We start from the raw sequence: 17,066 nt of genomic DNA on the forward strand, positions 1-17,066 counted from the left end.
GATGGATATAATGGTTTTAGTTCCCCGTTGTAAAGGGCTTTCTGACAGCAAGGTAAAGTGGTGAAAATATTCTAAATATAGCTTATAATTAAACTGATATGGACTTTTTTAGATGGGCCTTTCTTTTATGTGGCTAAAATACATTTTGCTGCTGCCCCCGTCCACAGCAGTACATTGCTTTGCTTCTGTGCTGGTACTACTGCCTGTTTCTCCAAACTGGGTTCGTGTCGACCATCACCTACTGTAGGTAACACACTGTACCTTGTATAACCCCACTTCAAAAAATCCGAACTATCCCTTTAAGTGCACTAGAGCTTTCTCATAATTATAAAAAAGAACAGGTTCTATGTGTACATCCCTTCAGTGATGAATGTTTTGTCAAAATTAACAGCAAAAATGGCCTTGTATTAAGCTTCATTTGTTATGTTTACAATTTAGTGCAAAAGAATACTATCATAACTATCACACCTGTGCATCTTGTCATGCACAATAGTGAACTATATATAGGATGTTCATAATAACATCAAACCATATCTTCACTCCACATGGTCTTCGAAACTACACACACCATGTAATTGATGACAGAGAGTACGTTGATTTAATTTTGTTTCAGTGTAACTGTATGAGCCTTTAAGCGGTCAGTTCAGCCATATTTTCATTACTTATCCCTAGTGGTATCTAGACAGGTCGATAGTTTCAGTTTTATGAGCTGAAACTTTGGGAAATTCTCTGGTATTTCTGTTGCTACTCCATTACAATGGAGCTGAATGGAATTTTATATTATAAGACCATTGGGACAATTTCTTTCGTACAGATCATTTCCAATTAAAACTGAATCTCAGAGGGCAGATAACTTCAAATTAAAACATACAACTAAACAATGTGGACACCATTGGATACCACCGGAGATAAGCGAGAAAATTTGGATGACATGACACGTTAATATTTGGCCTCATCTAAATGGGAATTGCAAATAATTCATAAGCAGCTGTGCCGGGCAATTAATAGCACAAGTAGGGCCACTTCCTATTCTCACACACATACACCAGTGCTCAGATCTTTAACAGTAATTATAAAACGGGTCATAGCTGTGATATAATATCCACATACCAGTGCTTTGACATTTGACTTCCTTTGTACTTTCAGTATCACTCAGCGTCTGTCAGTAACAAAGTTAGCTGCCAAAACCCGCTACGAAAAGGAAACATTTAAGGTTAACTTCTAGGGAGGAGTGGATTGAGCAGTGCTCATTTCCTGTCGTGAGCTATTGCTTAAATATTTGAGGTGTTGTGTCTTTACGTTTAGGTACGGCTGAAGTGTCTTTACCCATGATGCTGGATATGAGATAGTGGAGAAAGTGAAAAGCAAAGGGCCAATGCATTCAACCTAGTTTAAACTTTGTCCGTATGTGATTAAACTCTGTTTCGGCTAACACTCTAATGTAAGAGTGCATTGTTCTGAGCTGATTACATACTTACAATTTACAATTTATATTATATATATTTACAATTAATACATTTAAAACACAGCATTTTGGGATTGATCCTTAGCACTACTATAGAAAATACTCATATGCTTCACATATGCTGCAAGGGCACGAGGTAAATTAAACTATCGCAGGTTACTTTAAGGGATTTATCTGGGAGTGACAAAAAATAAATTGAAATGCATTCGTATACATAGTTGGGCTGTCAAAGTTAACGCGATAATAATGCGTTAAAGCAAATTTGTTTTAATTCGACTAATTTCTTTAACGCATTAACACAATTCAATCTTTCGGATGTTGTAGAGGGCTCGATTTTAAAGCCATTTTAAGCTATATAGAAATATTTGCATAAAGCAAGCATATTTGTCCACTCCCATGTTGATAAGAGTATTAAATACTTGACAAATCTCCCTTTAAGGTAAATTTTGAACAGATTAAAAATGTGCAATTAATTTGCGATCAATCGCATTAATCATGGACAATCATGCGATTAATTGCAAATTAATATTGTTATTTTTTATTATTATTATTATTTATATCGATTGACAGCCCTAATATATAGTGCAGGCACATGGACATGACTAAGAGAAAAAAACAACCCATGTTGAAAATGCATATGGCGTCTAAATAAAATCCCACAGCATACCTCCATGTTAGAGGAGGCCACAGAGAACAAGCTGCTGTCCAGCTGAGGGCCTTCTGGATGCAGGTAGTTCTCCCCGTCCATGGCCAGCGCTGAGGGGAGGGTGGGCATCAGACCACAGCTTCACACATGACCAGCAGCTGACTTAGGCAATGTACCCTCCGACCGCCACCGACGCACTGGCTGTGTCCGAGATAGTACTTCGTTCTAACAAGGGCAAATGCTTTCCATGACCTGAGAAGTAGAGAAGATAATATGGAGAGATGTAGAGGAGAGGGAGAAGGACAAAGAGACATTAGAAGTCATCAATATACCACATCAACATTTATATGTGAATAAAAGCATGTGGAAAAAGTCATTGAAATAGACAAATGCCTCTGAAAATAGGTTTCACTTTTTTAAAAACTTTTCCACCTGCAATGCTCTCATTAAATAACACACAGTGAAAGAGCTGTAACATTGGCCGACAATGGAAAGGAGATAAAAATGTGCTCATGTAAACTGATTATTATAGGCTGAATTTAAAGTATTGGAAACACTTTCAATTTAACAAACAGTAAACATAGAGCAAACAACAACATAAAAGGGACCTTAGAAAGTGTGATGAGTCTGTCATTAAAATATAAACAGGTGCAGTTAATTTCACAAAAAGACATTAATTCAGACATATACACTCCTGAAGAGTTCAAACTGTATGAAAATAAAGAACATAATAAAATGGTAATGAATATACAGTGTTTGTTAAATCATTAACTATAATATGAAGCTGATTAGACAAATAATTGGTCTTCATCCTCAAGACTGATTCTAGTTGCCTTTGTCACCACACAAACTGAATTCAGATCTTATTCATAATGCAGCGTGAGCTGATATTTATTGATTGACAGCCCTCATTAGCTGGTTGTCATCTGACATCACGGAAGGTTCAACATTTATCAGAGGACCAATTAAAATCCCAGCATGAGGTCCACAGTGCAAACAGGCTGGGATGCAGAGGAACAGGCCTATTCTAAATTATAGCAACTCATTATCGACGTATAATGGTATTTAACATAATATCCAGTCAATATTATGACTGGCACGACTTAGTGCTCATTGTTTTATTTTGTCTTATTATATACAGTATGTTGAAAACTTAGACTAAATGTTGATATACTCAAGCTGCACACAAATATTCATTTTCACAATCATAAAGCATAATCAGGCAGCACCGGACCGTTTCTGTCACAAACACACAACTATGTGTATATGTGTGTGTGTGTGTGTGTGTGTGTGTGAACAGCTCAAGCTGTTCGTGTCCTATATAATGACAGGTTAGACTAGCTAGACCAGACTGTCTGGACACAAACAGAAGGCTTCCTGCAATGCTAACAAGCTCCCCGCTGCAGTCTCGCTCTCCTTCTCACGCACATGCACACACACACACACACACACATACAGTATAGAAATATATTTTGGAAATTAAAACATACATACAGAGGGGCGGGTGGGGTGGGGGGGGCAAGCTATAATAGTGTTTACAAATATTATGATTTTTATAGTTTTATAATTATTCTTTTGTTTACATTTACATTACAGCTATCCCTCTTTAATCGGACTGAATAAATTAGACAAACTCCTCTCTAATTAGGATATTGACCACAATGACCTACTTTCTTCTGATATGATTTCACATGGAGAGCAAATAACTCGGAGTAAAAAGCTTGCAGCTTGTACTTCTTCTGCCAAACATTATCAGCTTAGCACTATCACTATATACTGTATGTGCTTAGACAGATCTGTTTCTCTGAGGTGCACAAATCGTAAACTACAATTTTTCCAATTTGCCAAATCGGGCCAGGGGCATAAAGTGGGTCACGTCTAGAAGGTAACACACAAATTGCAAAATCTGTCAAAAACTTGCAAAAAACTCTCACAAGACTCTCTGCCCAACAACCTATCCTAACGTTAACTATTCAAGATTTTTAATTAACCTCTTAAATATCCGACCTACTATTCGACCTTTAGGAGGTTGTAGCAGGCTCAGTTTTAGAGTGAAGATACTTGCATCATATCAAACTAGAAAACTTAAGGAGTCCATTGGTTCCAACCATGTCATACTAGCTTGTTATGAGGAATAACGCTTCAAATTTGGGCTAAACTTTCGGGGTCCCTTGACTTCTGACCTCAAGATATGTGAGCGAAAATGGGTTCAGTTCTATGGGTACCCACGGGTCTCCCCTTTAAAGACATGCCCACTTTATGATAATCACATGCAGTTCTTTGCATGCAGTATAACTGTGTTATTTTTGCCTATTCTAAAATGGTGTATATCTGGTGTGTTCTTTATACTATGACAGTTTTCCTACAATTAATTTTTTTTTTTTAAATCCCAACTTCCTACCCCCCTACTTCCAGTGCCCTTGCTTGGACCACGCTTATCTTCGGACTATACCTTAATTTTGATCTCAACTACACAGCTGCAAACGTTTGTGACTGCATCTTGCATGGCTGCGACGCTATCACAGTCACAAAACAAGCAGACGCATAAACACCTGGCATGGGCTCAACTTAGAAAAAAAACAAAAAAAACTCAAAACCACTTCTGTGGTAGTTCCCGCTATAGTAGGTGTCTCCAGGACCACATTTTGCCATGACGACACACACTCACAAGGTGAAAACAATACCAGCATTGCTGTCGCAGCTATTAAAAAACAGAATTCTATGTTACTTCCAGGCTGAAAACCTGACAAATATCCCACAAAACTCACAATTTTGACTGCTGAATCAATCCAATCTCTCAGCACTCCACAATGCGTGTCTGTGTAACGTCAGTAGCAGTCCCTTGCCCCAAACTAATCAAACTGTTACCTTCCTTCCCCTCCTTTCCCCTTCATTTCTTCCTCCAGTTTGCCCCCAATCTGGAGCATAGGCCAGGCATGTTCACTGGGGACAAAGCTGAGGTAATAAATCCTAATAGAGTTCATCAGGGTACACATAAGAGGGCCTTTGTGTGGCTGTGTGTGTGCATGTCAATGTGTGTGAGAGAGACAGTGACCTGACCCAACATATTCACCACTCGCATAGCCAATAAACCCAAAGGGAGGCCATTTTACCCTCAAGGTGCCAGTGTGATACTGTCTGGATAAGGGTGCAGCAAATGTGGGGATGCCCAACGCAAAGAAACAACTGGCAAACTTTCTAGGCAGGAGGTCTTAAGCAAAAGGATATTAGATACCTTCAGAATATGTATGGACAGCTTCTAGCCTCCGAGGTCCAGGTGAAAGCAGCGACAGGAAAGCAAGTCAGGGAGTGTGTTTCTAGAGCCTTGGGAGGCCCCTTTGGTGTTGCAGAATTGTACAAAATGCAACACTCTAAGGAGGCTGAAAGCTTGGATGCATTTAAGGTTTCTTAAGCATCTTGCCAGTTGATCTGGGTCAAAAGTCTTGCTATATTCCTAATCCCCTTTCAGCCCTACATGCAGGCCACAGGTGACTCAGGTCAAATGTGTATTTGTACTAGGGCTGTCAAAGTTAAGGCGATAATAACGTGTTAACACAAATTCGTTTTAACGCCACTAATTTCTTTAACGCAACCTGTGATTTTTAGGTTGTAGCGGGCTCAGTTTCAAAGCTATTGATGATACTGGCATCATATGAAACTAGAGAACCTAAGGAATCCATTGGTACCAACCATGTCATACTAGCTTGTTGTAAAGGTAGCTAAATAACGCTCCAAACTTCCACAAAATGTTGGTGAGGAAAAACTGGCATGGCTATTTTCAAAGGGGTCCCTTGACCTCTGACCTCAAGATATGCGAATGAAAATAGGTTCTATGGGTACCCACAAGTCTCCCCTTTACAGACATGCCCACTTTATGATAATAAAGTACCTGTGAGGGTTTCTGGACAATATTTTTTATTGTTTTGTGTTGCTGGTTGATTTCAAGTAATAAATATATACATACATTTGCATAAAGCAAGCATATTTGTCCACTACCATGTTGATAAGAGTATTAAATACTTGACAAATCTCCCTTTAAGGTAAATTTTTGAGCAGGCAAAAAATGTGTGATTTGTTTGCAATTAATCACAATTAACTATAGAAAATCATGTGATTAATCCCAATTAAAAAAAATTTATAGATTGACAGCCCTAACTTGTATGCAATCTGAATAGGTCAATGTGCAGTATCTGAGTTGGGTTCACAACCCTCCCTCAATCTGGGTTTACCTGGATGTATCACTGTTCAACCAAACACTATTAATGTAATGGAATACCCGACTGCTAAAAATAAAAAGAGCATAGTGAGGGAGAGAAAAAAAGAGAGAAAGAGAAAGTGTGCATGTAAGTGGATGAGCGGGAGAGAGAAACAAAACTGAAACTTAATTTTGTTACTTTATCTGTGTTATTCTACTGAATTCTGTGGTTCAGCAGTGATGTATATGAAACTGAAGTTGTAGTCTCAAGTTTCTGAATGATTACATCCAGTGTTGTAAATTAACTTTCTTGTCTACGTGCCACTGATTAGTGTTAGATAGATTGCCACTGAATACTGAATGCCACTGAATAGATTACCATCGCTTTTTTGAGTAAAGCAAATCTAGCAGCAACTTGCATATTTTTCCAGCATTTGGCTGGTGGCTGGTGCTAATTTCTAACCCTGATAGAGTGCTCCAGGGGTGACATATTTTTGTAGGCCAACCAGGAAGTTAGCATTGCCCTGGGTTCCCTTGGCAAAAAGCCAATGTGATTTTTCCATTGGGTTTCGGATTATTGCAGAAAATAAGCTGTGACAAACACACGTTTATGATATTCATACGTTTTGTTCAGCAAGATAATCTCCACAAACTTTTATGATTTTTGAAGTGTGAATGCAATCGCCAGAAGTAAAAAGCTAACGTTAGGCTGTAGACGAACTACACCACGGTCGCAGGAACACGAGCATACACAAAGAGGCTGTAAAGGCGGACGAGACAGCGTGATGGCTTTTAGTAGTCTCATTTAGCAACTTGTTAGCAACTGCCTTTTTTAAGACACAAAGGCTTCAAAATTCACGAGTGTGATATTTATTGGTGTATTTTATGTCGTAGAACAAAACGTTAAAATCTCTTCAGTTTGTGTTAACCACAGACCTTATTTCAGGCATCTAACTAAAAACACATTAAAAAAACCCATTGACTTCCAGACGAGGGAACCTGAAGTGCTAAAATGCTAACTAATTTTTTGGGACTCATTCCTATAGCCCATCCAGGGATTATTCTGTGACAGCAGAATGAATGCACATTTAGTAAATTAAAGCTCATTTGTGGTAGTAGTAGTATACAATACATTTGTCAGCTGACATAATAATTATATCAATAAGTGTGACAGCTGAAAACACACTCTCCTGATTAGGCTGAGCAGCCAGGCGCTTTCATTCCATCCCCCGTAGCCACGTCACCCACCAGTACCATGCCAGTTACTGTCTCTTAGCAACAGAAACATGTCTGTCTTTTGCTGTCCCCTGTTACCAAACCCCCCACCCCTCCAGTGTGCCTCTGAGGATAATCGATACTGATCATTGTAAGAGTGGTTCCACATATCTCCTTCCTGTAAGGCCTCTCATTACCGGAAAACAGCAAAAAACCCTACTACTACTACTCCTAACCACCACAGAGAGGAAGAGGGAGGTGATGAAGAACGCTATCAGTAGGGGTAAGAGGGTTGGAGATATGGGAGAAAGAAAAACAAAAGATAAAGAACAAGACATGCCCACTGCACAAGGGAGACAAGGAGTTCATTCATCAAAAAGCAGCACACACAAGTCATTTTTTATAACCCTGCCTGAATATTTAAAAATGTGTCTGTCTCTTTTAGTCAATAGCTGGATTTATACTCTATATCAAGACTGCTAAGCAAAATGTGTATGTCTTATGCTGAAGAGGATATGGCCATTTTAAAATAGAGTGCTACAGGGATGACATATTTTTGTAGGCCAACCAGGAAGTTAGCATCACCCTGGGTTCCCTGGACAAAAAGCCAATGGGATATTTCCATTACATTTTGGATTATTACAGAAAATAAGCTCTGTGGCAAACACACATTTATGATACTTACACATTTCTTTTCAGCAACATAATCTTTACAAGAAGTTGGCGTGATGACATTTAGTAGTCTCATTTAGCTACTTGTTAGCAACCGCCTTTCTTAAGACACATAAAGGCCTCAAAATTCATGAGTGAGGTATTTATTGATGGGTTTTATGTCGTAGGACAAAACGTTAAAATCTCTTAAGCTTGTGTTGACCAGAGACCTCATTTCAGGCATCCAACTACAAACCCATTCAAAAAACCCATTGACTTCCAATTGAGGTAACCGGAAGTGCTAAAATGATAACTGATTTCTGGGTACTAGGATTCATTCCTGTAGGAATCTATATCTGTATTTATAGTCTGTATCAAGACTGCCGAGCAAAATGTGTATGTTTTATATGATGAAAAGGATATGGCCATTTTAAAATAACAAATGGATAGGGAGAGACAGAGGGAGAGAGAGACAGAGAGAGAGAGACAGAGAGAGAGAGAGAGCACCTCTTTTGCAGTGTAATCTGTTAAATCTGTTAATTACTTCAAAGGTTACTGCTGGTTTTTGTACAACCCCCTCCCATGTGTGTCTCCCTCCATCTCTCTCTGTGGGTGGCCTTGTGCAAAAGCTTGCTGCATGGAGATTAGGCCATTTCATGTGCAGTATTTGTAAAATCTTTAAAAACTGTAAAAAGCCCATACACTATGCGCTGAACATGCCAAAATACACAGACTGACTTATCTGTGCAGGAGGACTGCAATATTTAGTGACGTTTAGAAACAGTATTTCTGGCCACATACTAGGCCAGTTGGTTCCCTTCGGCCGCGTGAGTCACTGTGCCTGTCTGTCAGCCAGACAGAGGTTAATAAGCAGCGTTCCTCTGTCATTTCAAAAACACAAGATGTGTGTTTACTACGTGCGTTGTTGATTACAGCACCCAACATGTGCTTGCAAGTGCGTTAGGTGAGAGGTAAATGCAGTCTGTGGTAGGAAGGACTGCCTGGTTGTATTGCTGGTGGCCTTGTGTGAGTATCAGTGGTGGCCAGAGCACATGGGGATCATCCAGGGAAGTGTGACTTCCTTAAGCTGCTAAATCACGATTAACGCTCACGAGGAGAACCACCACCCTGCCTGGCGCGTGTGCCATCTCACTGACTAATGCAAACTCACATGTGGACTGTTGATATATAATCATACTTCCACACGCAACAAAATGATTTGTGTATGTGCACGTATGATGGGTTAAAGCTGGAGTAGGCAGGTTGGAGCAAATATGATTAAAAAAAGGTATTTTTTATAAAAAGGTCACTATATCCTGACAGTATTGCATGAGACAGGTAATCTGAAAAAAATCATGTGCCTCTGTGTCCTCCAGTGCTTCCAATGGCATCTGCAAGATTTCACAGACTGGAGGAAAACAACCATTCAGAGCCGAGCTGGAGCCTGCTGTCTCTGAGCAGCTGTCAATCACTCGCAAACTCCGATCAAATGGTCAAACTAGGCAGCGCTGATCAAATCAAAAGACCCTTTTAACAGAAGCATAGTCTTTTGTATCCCCACAATTAGCTCACTTTCTTTATGAAGACAGTATAACCGTGTGTGTGTGGGACAAACATTTTCTGTTGTGTGGTATCATAGAAAAATGAAGGTTCAACAAACAATTAACATTTGTGGCCACCTCTCACATGTATTCCTTTACTTCCAGTCACACTCATCTCATTGCTTTTCTCGTGGCATCGTACTAAATCCTACTTAAGGTACAGAGAAAATCCTTCAACACGCAGCTCTGCTTCATCTTCATCAACCACATTCTAAAAGTCAGCTCCATGTGGCACACAGGGTGTCCACAGCGGATGCATTTCAGCAAAATTTCTCACCTCCATTTTCACAAAAGCAGCGGTCTACATTAGCTGCATGACAGTTTACACTTTACACTTGTGAAACTGATGGAAACCTTGTCAATGTCACTTGTGTAGATATAGAGCTTGGTGTCTGTGAGCTCAGTCAAGTGCAGAGCAGAACTGGCTGAACCAGTCCAGTGCAGACACAGCTGTGGCTTTTGTATATGAGTCCATGATAATGATATGAGTGGAAAGACCAGGAAAAAGGAATCATAGACAAAAAAAAGTAGGAATAGGAGATGCAGTATGAAGTTCAAAATCACTGGAGCTGAACTTTCAATACACATGCATGTACAGTAAAAGTTAGGGCTGGGGGAAAAAAAACGATTCACCTATGTAAATAATATTTTTTTAATGCCAGAATCGATATAAGTGCTTCATTTGAATCTATGCAGAAGTAGAAGGAAGTTACTGCTTTTATTGTTTTAGTCCAAGTAACGTGATGTCATATCCATCAAAGGCCAAAACAACGCCACAGTGAGCCAAAACCATGGCTGTATTATTAGAAAGCGAGAAAGCAGAAAACGGAGCAGGGTCTGCGTGGATACGACCTGACCACAATTTAAATCCAAAGTGGTAAACACTACACATTCAGTTAAGTATGGAAACACTTTGGGTTTCACACATTGCCAGGAATAGCAGAGCTAGACATGATGGTTAAAACTGCATGCTAACTCTGTCATGGACAGGAAACATTATCGTATTGCGGTAACGTGTGTTCAAACCAGCCGTCACTCGCATCTCCGTAGTCAAATCAGCCGACGCTACAACTGTAGAGCACCCATATACTGACATTTATGTTGAATGCATTCAAACGGCCCCGATGGAGCTGACCATGGATGTATAAAGAGAACGGACCAACGGCAGAGCTAGCGACGGGCTTGGCGAAGTTAACGGAAGTATACACGTGTGACTACGTCCAGTTTTCAAAATAAGATGATAACAAAGGAAACTGTGTATAAAAAATACATATATGGAAATAAGATTGAAAAAGAAAATACCACTAATTTGTGAGGGAAATGTCTTTATTCTTTGATTTTGGGGTTGCTGGGAAAAAAAAGTAATAAATAATTCCTGAAAAAGACTGATATACATATGTGTAGTTGACTTCAGGACATCTCCGACTACATACAGACACAAAATCAAGCATTTTTACTGTATCTGCTTTTTTCCAAAGTAAGAGTACCTAAAAGTGTATGATTCAAATTTTCCCCATGGTCTAGTGTTAAAAAAAAGTTAACAAAAATCACAATAAATTGTAATATTGAATCACAATACTTGTACAATCACAAGACTTAAAAATTGCAATACATATTGAATCGGCACCCAAGTATTGTGATAGTATCGATTTGGGAGATAGGTGTATTGTCCCAGCCCTAATGCATAGTACACAAAAGTTTCTCATGTGACAGCCCTCTGTGGGCATCTGTCACTCTCCTGTTATAGTCTGCATCTGTCTTCCCGATTAACAAGCCGGCTGACGATAATCATTCAATCCAACGCACAACACTCACTCATCACTGATCTGAGTCCATCAGCATCACCAGTAATCAGGTTAGAAATGATCAGGACCCAGCTGCCTTACACCAGAGCAGCAAGGGGGCTGTTAGTTGGTTATGATTGCCCAGACTGGCTGGATTCATTAGCTACCGTGATGAAATATTCATAAAAGGAACAAGTTACTTCCTAGGGAAACGCAGGGCTTCGTCATTCAAAACAGCCTACATTATTAATTAGCACCTTTTTCAACACAAAAGGCCTGTACTTGCCTCTGTGTGCACATGCACAAACACATGACACATACTCTGCCATTAAGCAAATAAATGGAAGGATATAGACATTAACTACCAATCTGTTCCTGTTCCCCTCTTCACAACCACAATTTCCATTCAGTATTACAGACATTGCCATGAAGGGGCTGTGGACAGCCCAATGACCGGGTAGGACACTGGATGGAGAATAATGATCGAATGACTGTGTAACCGAATCTGCTGTCTTATCAAAAGCTGGGAAATGGAAACAAATTGGGTTTTAAGAGCCTGTTGTTATTGCATTTCGCCCGTTCAAATATTTATCAAAGAGGCTCTCTGGACTGGGACAGTACACGGGAACACATTGAACAAACGGGCAGCCATTTGAATGATTCGGTCTGACTGAAAGGCAGGGTTCGAAGATTTAGTTACTTACAAAGGGATAACGATTAATCTTAATTAGATTCTCATCAGCCCACTCCAAGCGGCTATTCAGCACCATTTTGCCATGATGATGAATATCGTTGTGCCCACAAACACCAGCTCAATGAGACATTAAAGAGATTTATCCATAAAGGGTGAACTTAATCAAGCTCTCATGGCTCAGAGGATGCCTTTGTTGTGGTAAATAAAGAGAGGAAAGAAAGGTGAGGAAGAAAAGAGTCTGAAGGCCGTAGCAGAGCACTGCACAGAGTAGGAAAAAGATCACAAACACTGGTTTGCCTTGGCTTGATGACACTCATTTTAGAAGCAAATCCCTCTACTTCTACCAGCACCCACCAGAAATAGATCAAAGGCTGACTAGATCAGAGAGAGAGCGATCCACTTAGCTGCCTCTTTGCCCCGTTTTCCTCTGACATCTAATTTCCTCAGAATAGGAATGACGACACATGCTAGCCGAGTGCTGCTCTCTACCCCTCATTGCTCTGGTTCAACTAGTTAGGTGAACAGACAACAGCTTGTTTTACCTGAACACATTTGCATACAAAGTTGAATATTGAAGGCTGGGCATAGCGATATTTATAGTTGCACGTACTTAATGTGCAAGCTATTGATTCTATATCCGGATGTATTTTCTCACAGCCATAAATGCAAAGTGTATTTGTCATCTGTCTCAGCTGATGTAAAGAAAGCAAAGAAGCCAAATGTAATGTGCTAACCTAAAAGTCCTATAGGGAATGTGACGTCACCAACAGCAAGTCCCCCATTTTTGGAGGGGTAAAGGGTAAGAGTGCCATCCGAGGGCTGTTTACTCTCAAATAAAACAATTACATTTTTTTCATTCTTTTCTTTTTCTTGTGGTAGAGTATACTTCATCTCTCTGCATCAGATACTTCCCACCTTTACGTTGTAGTATAATCACATTTGCTCTGTCTATTCTCAAAATCTGGACCATCTCCCTCTCCATTTCTGTCACCCTCCCACTCTATACTGTTGCCATCACCGGCCCCATGTTCTCTCAGCGGTATTGCCTACTTCCCCATTCCAATCACTATCCCTCTTTCTTCTGTCTAGTGATAGCCTTTTGTTTTCCTATTTCCATCACAATCCCTCTCTTGCCATGTGTTAGCCATGTCCCCATTTTCCTTATGTTCATTTTCCTTTCTCCCTCTCACCCAGCCTGACCCCCAGACGCATTCTGCGTCTGATTGGAGGCATCTGGTCCCCTGACTCTGAATCTCCACCCCCTACCCAACCCTCTCAGTCGTGGTGAATCACAGTCAGTCACAACACCGGGCAGAAGCTATCAGATGCACATTTCACAAGCAAACAACATAGCATGGGGAAGCAAAATCAGGACTGCTGCACTAGAGTGCAGGACACAAGACAGGTTTTAAACATGCATGTTGTGATGTTACAGATAAGTCGATTTGTCAAGTCGTATTCTTGGGCACCTACTGAAGCTTATCCTGAAATGGGAACTGGAGCAAACCTGTGTCTCAGAATCTAAATAGCTTGCACTCCTTACATAAATCAAATCACTACAGAATAATGATATTATGCTCTCGTGCTGAAAAAATACACAGGAGAGTGACATTTTTAAAGGAAGCTGCCAATATAAGTGTTTTATTTTTCTGAACTCTACCCTACCGCTGTTCAAATCCAGACAGTACTCTGCTCCACTCAGATTGACCTCACTTGGCTGGCAGGCGGGACTATATTGCCCCACATGCAGAGCATCTGAGAGCATATCTGTGTCTGCCCGTCTGAGCCACTTTGCTATGCTAACATCAGTTCAATTCAGTTCATCTGTCTGGTATTGATTGAGGCGGCTATCATGCTCTTGAACATTAAAGCCACTGCAAGTCAGTAAGCCATGGAGAAGTTAAGTCAGACAAGCGCAATTCGTTCTAGAAAAATGATGTAAAAGTGATAACGTGAAAAAAACAGTAAAAGAAAAAGAAAAGTGCCCACTAGACAACAGGAAGACAAGTCCCAGATGAGTTTTAGAGAGAATTTCAGAATATGCACTTTGGTGCTTCCTCAACCAACAATAACATTTAATTACCCTCCATTTATCTGATCTCATCTGGGATGTGTCTAGGACATATCTAAGATCACCTAGGATCTACTAACTATTATTAGGGCTGTCAAAGTTAACACGATAATAACGTGCTAAAGCAAATTTATTTAACGCCATTAATTTCTTTAGCGCATCAATGCAACTTGCTATTTTTTGGTTGTAGTGGGCTCAGTTTTAAAGCTAGAGTGAAGATACTGGTATCATATGAAACTAGAAAAAATAAAAAATGATGTAATGCCATACTGGCTTGTTGCGAAGTATGCTAAATAATACTCCAAAGTTACGCTAAATTTTGGCTAGGAAAAACTTGCATGGCCATTTTCAAAGAGGTCCCTTGACCTCTGACCTCATGATATGTAAATGAAAATGGGTTCTATGGGTACCCAGGAGTCTCCCCTTTACAGACATGTCCACTTTATGATAATCACATGCAGTTTGGGGCAAGTCATAGTCAAGTCAGCACACTGACACACTGACAGCTGTTGTCGCCTGTTTGGCTATGCAAGTAAACAATATCACTTTCATAAGAAATCTGAATTCCAGTGTAATACTGCATTATCCTAGTCTAGTAAAAACAAGCGTGGTAATGCTTGCCAGCACTCATTCTCTTCTGGCTCTAATCCATTTAATCTTCTCACAAGTCCTACCTCCTGAACTGTGAAGGATGGGTTGAAGACAAGAAACTGTTGCCTCACTTGTTAAAACCCCCTCAGCTACGGCTCCAATGTTTTGAATTTGGACTGCAGTACCCATTTTAAAACGCTAGCTGTCAGTACTACATATTACTCCTTTAAGACAAGTAAAAAAAAAAACGTCTGCCAACGGTAAAAATACATACGGTAGGAAGAAGCAGGTCAAAATTTGTCAGAGGGGTTTAAATAAAACTGAACTGGCTGGGAGAAGCTGTGTATCAGAATAGGCTGACCAATAGAGATTGACTGATGTTTATCTCTCCCTAACGGACACATTAAAATAAATATCCTGGGGATTAATGTATTGTGAGTACTCTAGTAAACAAAGAATGGCAAACATTTACTCATACTGTATTGACCGATACTACCTCAGGCCTTCGGCTATCCTGTAACGGGTTTGTGAAAGGACAACAACATTTAGAAATGCAAGTGCACTAAGTGACTCATTTTACACAATTATAGCATGCTTGTCATTGGTGTGGCGTGAAGTGATCATATCTGCTCCCACCTGACAGGGACTACGGCGGCCAGTGATAATATGGCCGTAGTCTGCAACTGCCTCCACCCTCACTCAGGCTAACTGTTGTTACAGTAAACTGATTGGCTCAACATTTGTGGCTACAGACAAGGCATCATTTCAAAAAGGCTCAGTGTGTTCATGAAGCACCCACATAAAGAATTAGCTTTGCTACTTGTTTTGTTCCACTCTGATCATGACTGCTCAGAGCAGAGAAAGGTGCATGTATCGTAATGAAACTCTACAGTTAGGTTGCGAATTTCATAACAGATTTTACATTAAACTAAGTTTAACCCACCGTATTCACAACAATAATGATCTATGATGTGTAAAAAAGCTTTTTTGAGAATGCTGAAATGGCCTTTGCAATCAAGTTTGCACTAAGAAGTGATGAGACAAAAAATAAAAGATGAAAGCTTGCTAATTTGCAATATATCTACATCAAAACGTATCCTCTATCATACATGCAAATACCGCTAGTACTTTTACATTCATTGCAGGCCAAACATCAGGGGAAAAGGGTCCCATGTCCAGTGTCCTCTATCAACAACCCACCCTGAGATCAGGGTTGAACCGGCATGTGTAACAGGTTGTCCTGTTAAATAGGGTCAAACTAGGATAATACACATTTGATGTGTTTATCTTGTGTCAAAGGCGCAACACAAGAATATCGTGGGTCATGAAGTCTGCTATAATACTCCCATGTAGTCAGGACAGCCATATGTAGGGAAATATTAGTCGATCACAACTTTGGATGTGGCATATATGATCACTCTTAAGTCTGTTGCAATAACCACAATATTGCAATACCGTGCTATTGACAAGCCAACCGCAGGGTATGGCAAGCAACCGCCATGTTCACGATTTTTCTTTTTTTTTTATTCTCTGCAATGGGAGTGCCGTGTATTTACACTATACTATAAACGCCAGCAACGTGACAAGGCGCTGAGCATCTCTTCTGTGCTGAGCGCTGCTTGTTTGGTGTTTTTTCTGGTCACCAAGAGTTGAAAAATGTTCAGCTTTAGGTACTGTCACTTTTTACCCAGCTGTCCAACAACATACCACAAAAACCAACCATCACATCCTGCATGTACAAGTGCTAAACAACAACAACAACAACAACAACGGAGGAGATATTAATACACATAGACCGGCAAGTCCATCCTCTCTCCCTACATGCTTAGGCCTTCTCTTCATCCAAAGCAAGTACTCAGGCAAGTTTTACTGCTGTCATCTTTGTCATGTAAAAATCAACAATATACTTAAAAAAAGCCTAACAATAAAGCTTATTTATAAAGCACTAAAATCAGGATAAATTAAATCACTTGCAAAAACAAAAAGGGCAATAATACGACATATCGCGCTGTTGAACCAATCATCACCGAAGGGGTAATTCCTTCCCCCGCGACAGCCCTAATCACTCTATCACACATGCTACTTTAAACAATTTACAGTCCAGGTTGTATGTCAGCCTTCAAACATTGTTTTTTACTTCCCTGTTCATCACA

At 40.0% G+C, this 17,066-nt stretch overlaps 1 protein-coding gene across 2 annotated transcripts in view; it reads right to left on the reverse strand.

Annotated features, from left to right (window-relative positions):
- The window catches only part of si:ch73-63e15.2 (protein strawberry notch homolog 2), an 82,467-nt gene that overhangs the window by 59,416 nt on the left and 5,985 nt on the right, over window positions 1-17,066 (reverse strand). For both annotated transcript variants that reach the window (XM_037768900.1, XM_037768897.1), the window contains exon 2: window positions 2,133-2,363. In XM_037768900.1, the coding sequence (XP_037624828.1) occupies window positions 2,133-2,240 (108 nt within the window). In that variant the 5' untranslated portion in view covers window positions 2,241-2,363. The remainder of the gene's footprint in view (window positions 1-2,132; window positions 2,364-17,066) is intronic.

The sequence above is a fragment of the Sebastes umbrosus genome, chromosome 5 (assembly GCF_015220745.1).
Source record: "Sebastes umbrosus isolate fSebUmb1 chromosome 5, fSebUmb1.pri, whole genome shotgun sequence".
NCBI classification, from domain to species: Eukaryota; Metazoa; Chordata; class Actinopteri; order Perciformes; family Sebastidae; genus Sebastes; species Sebastes umbrosus.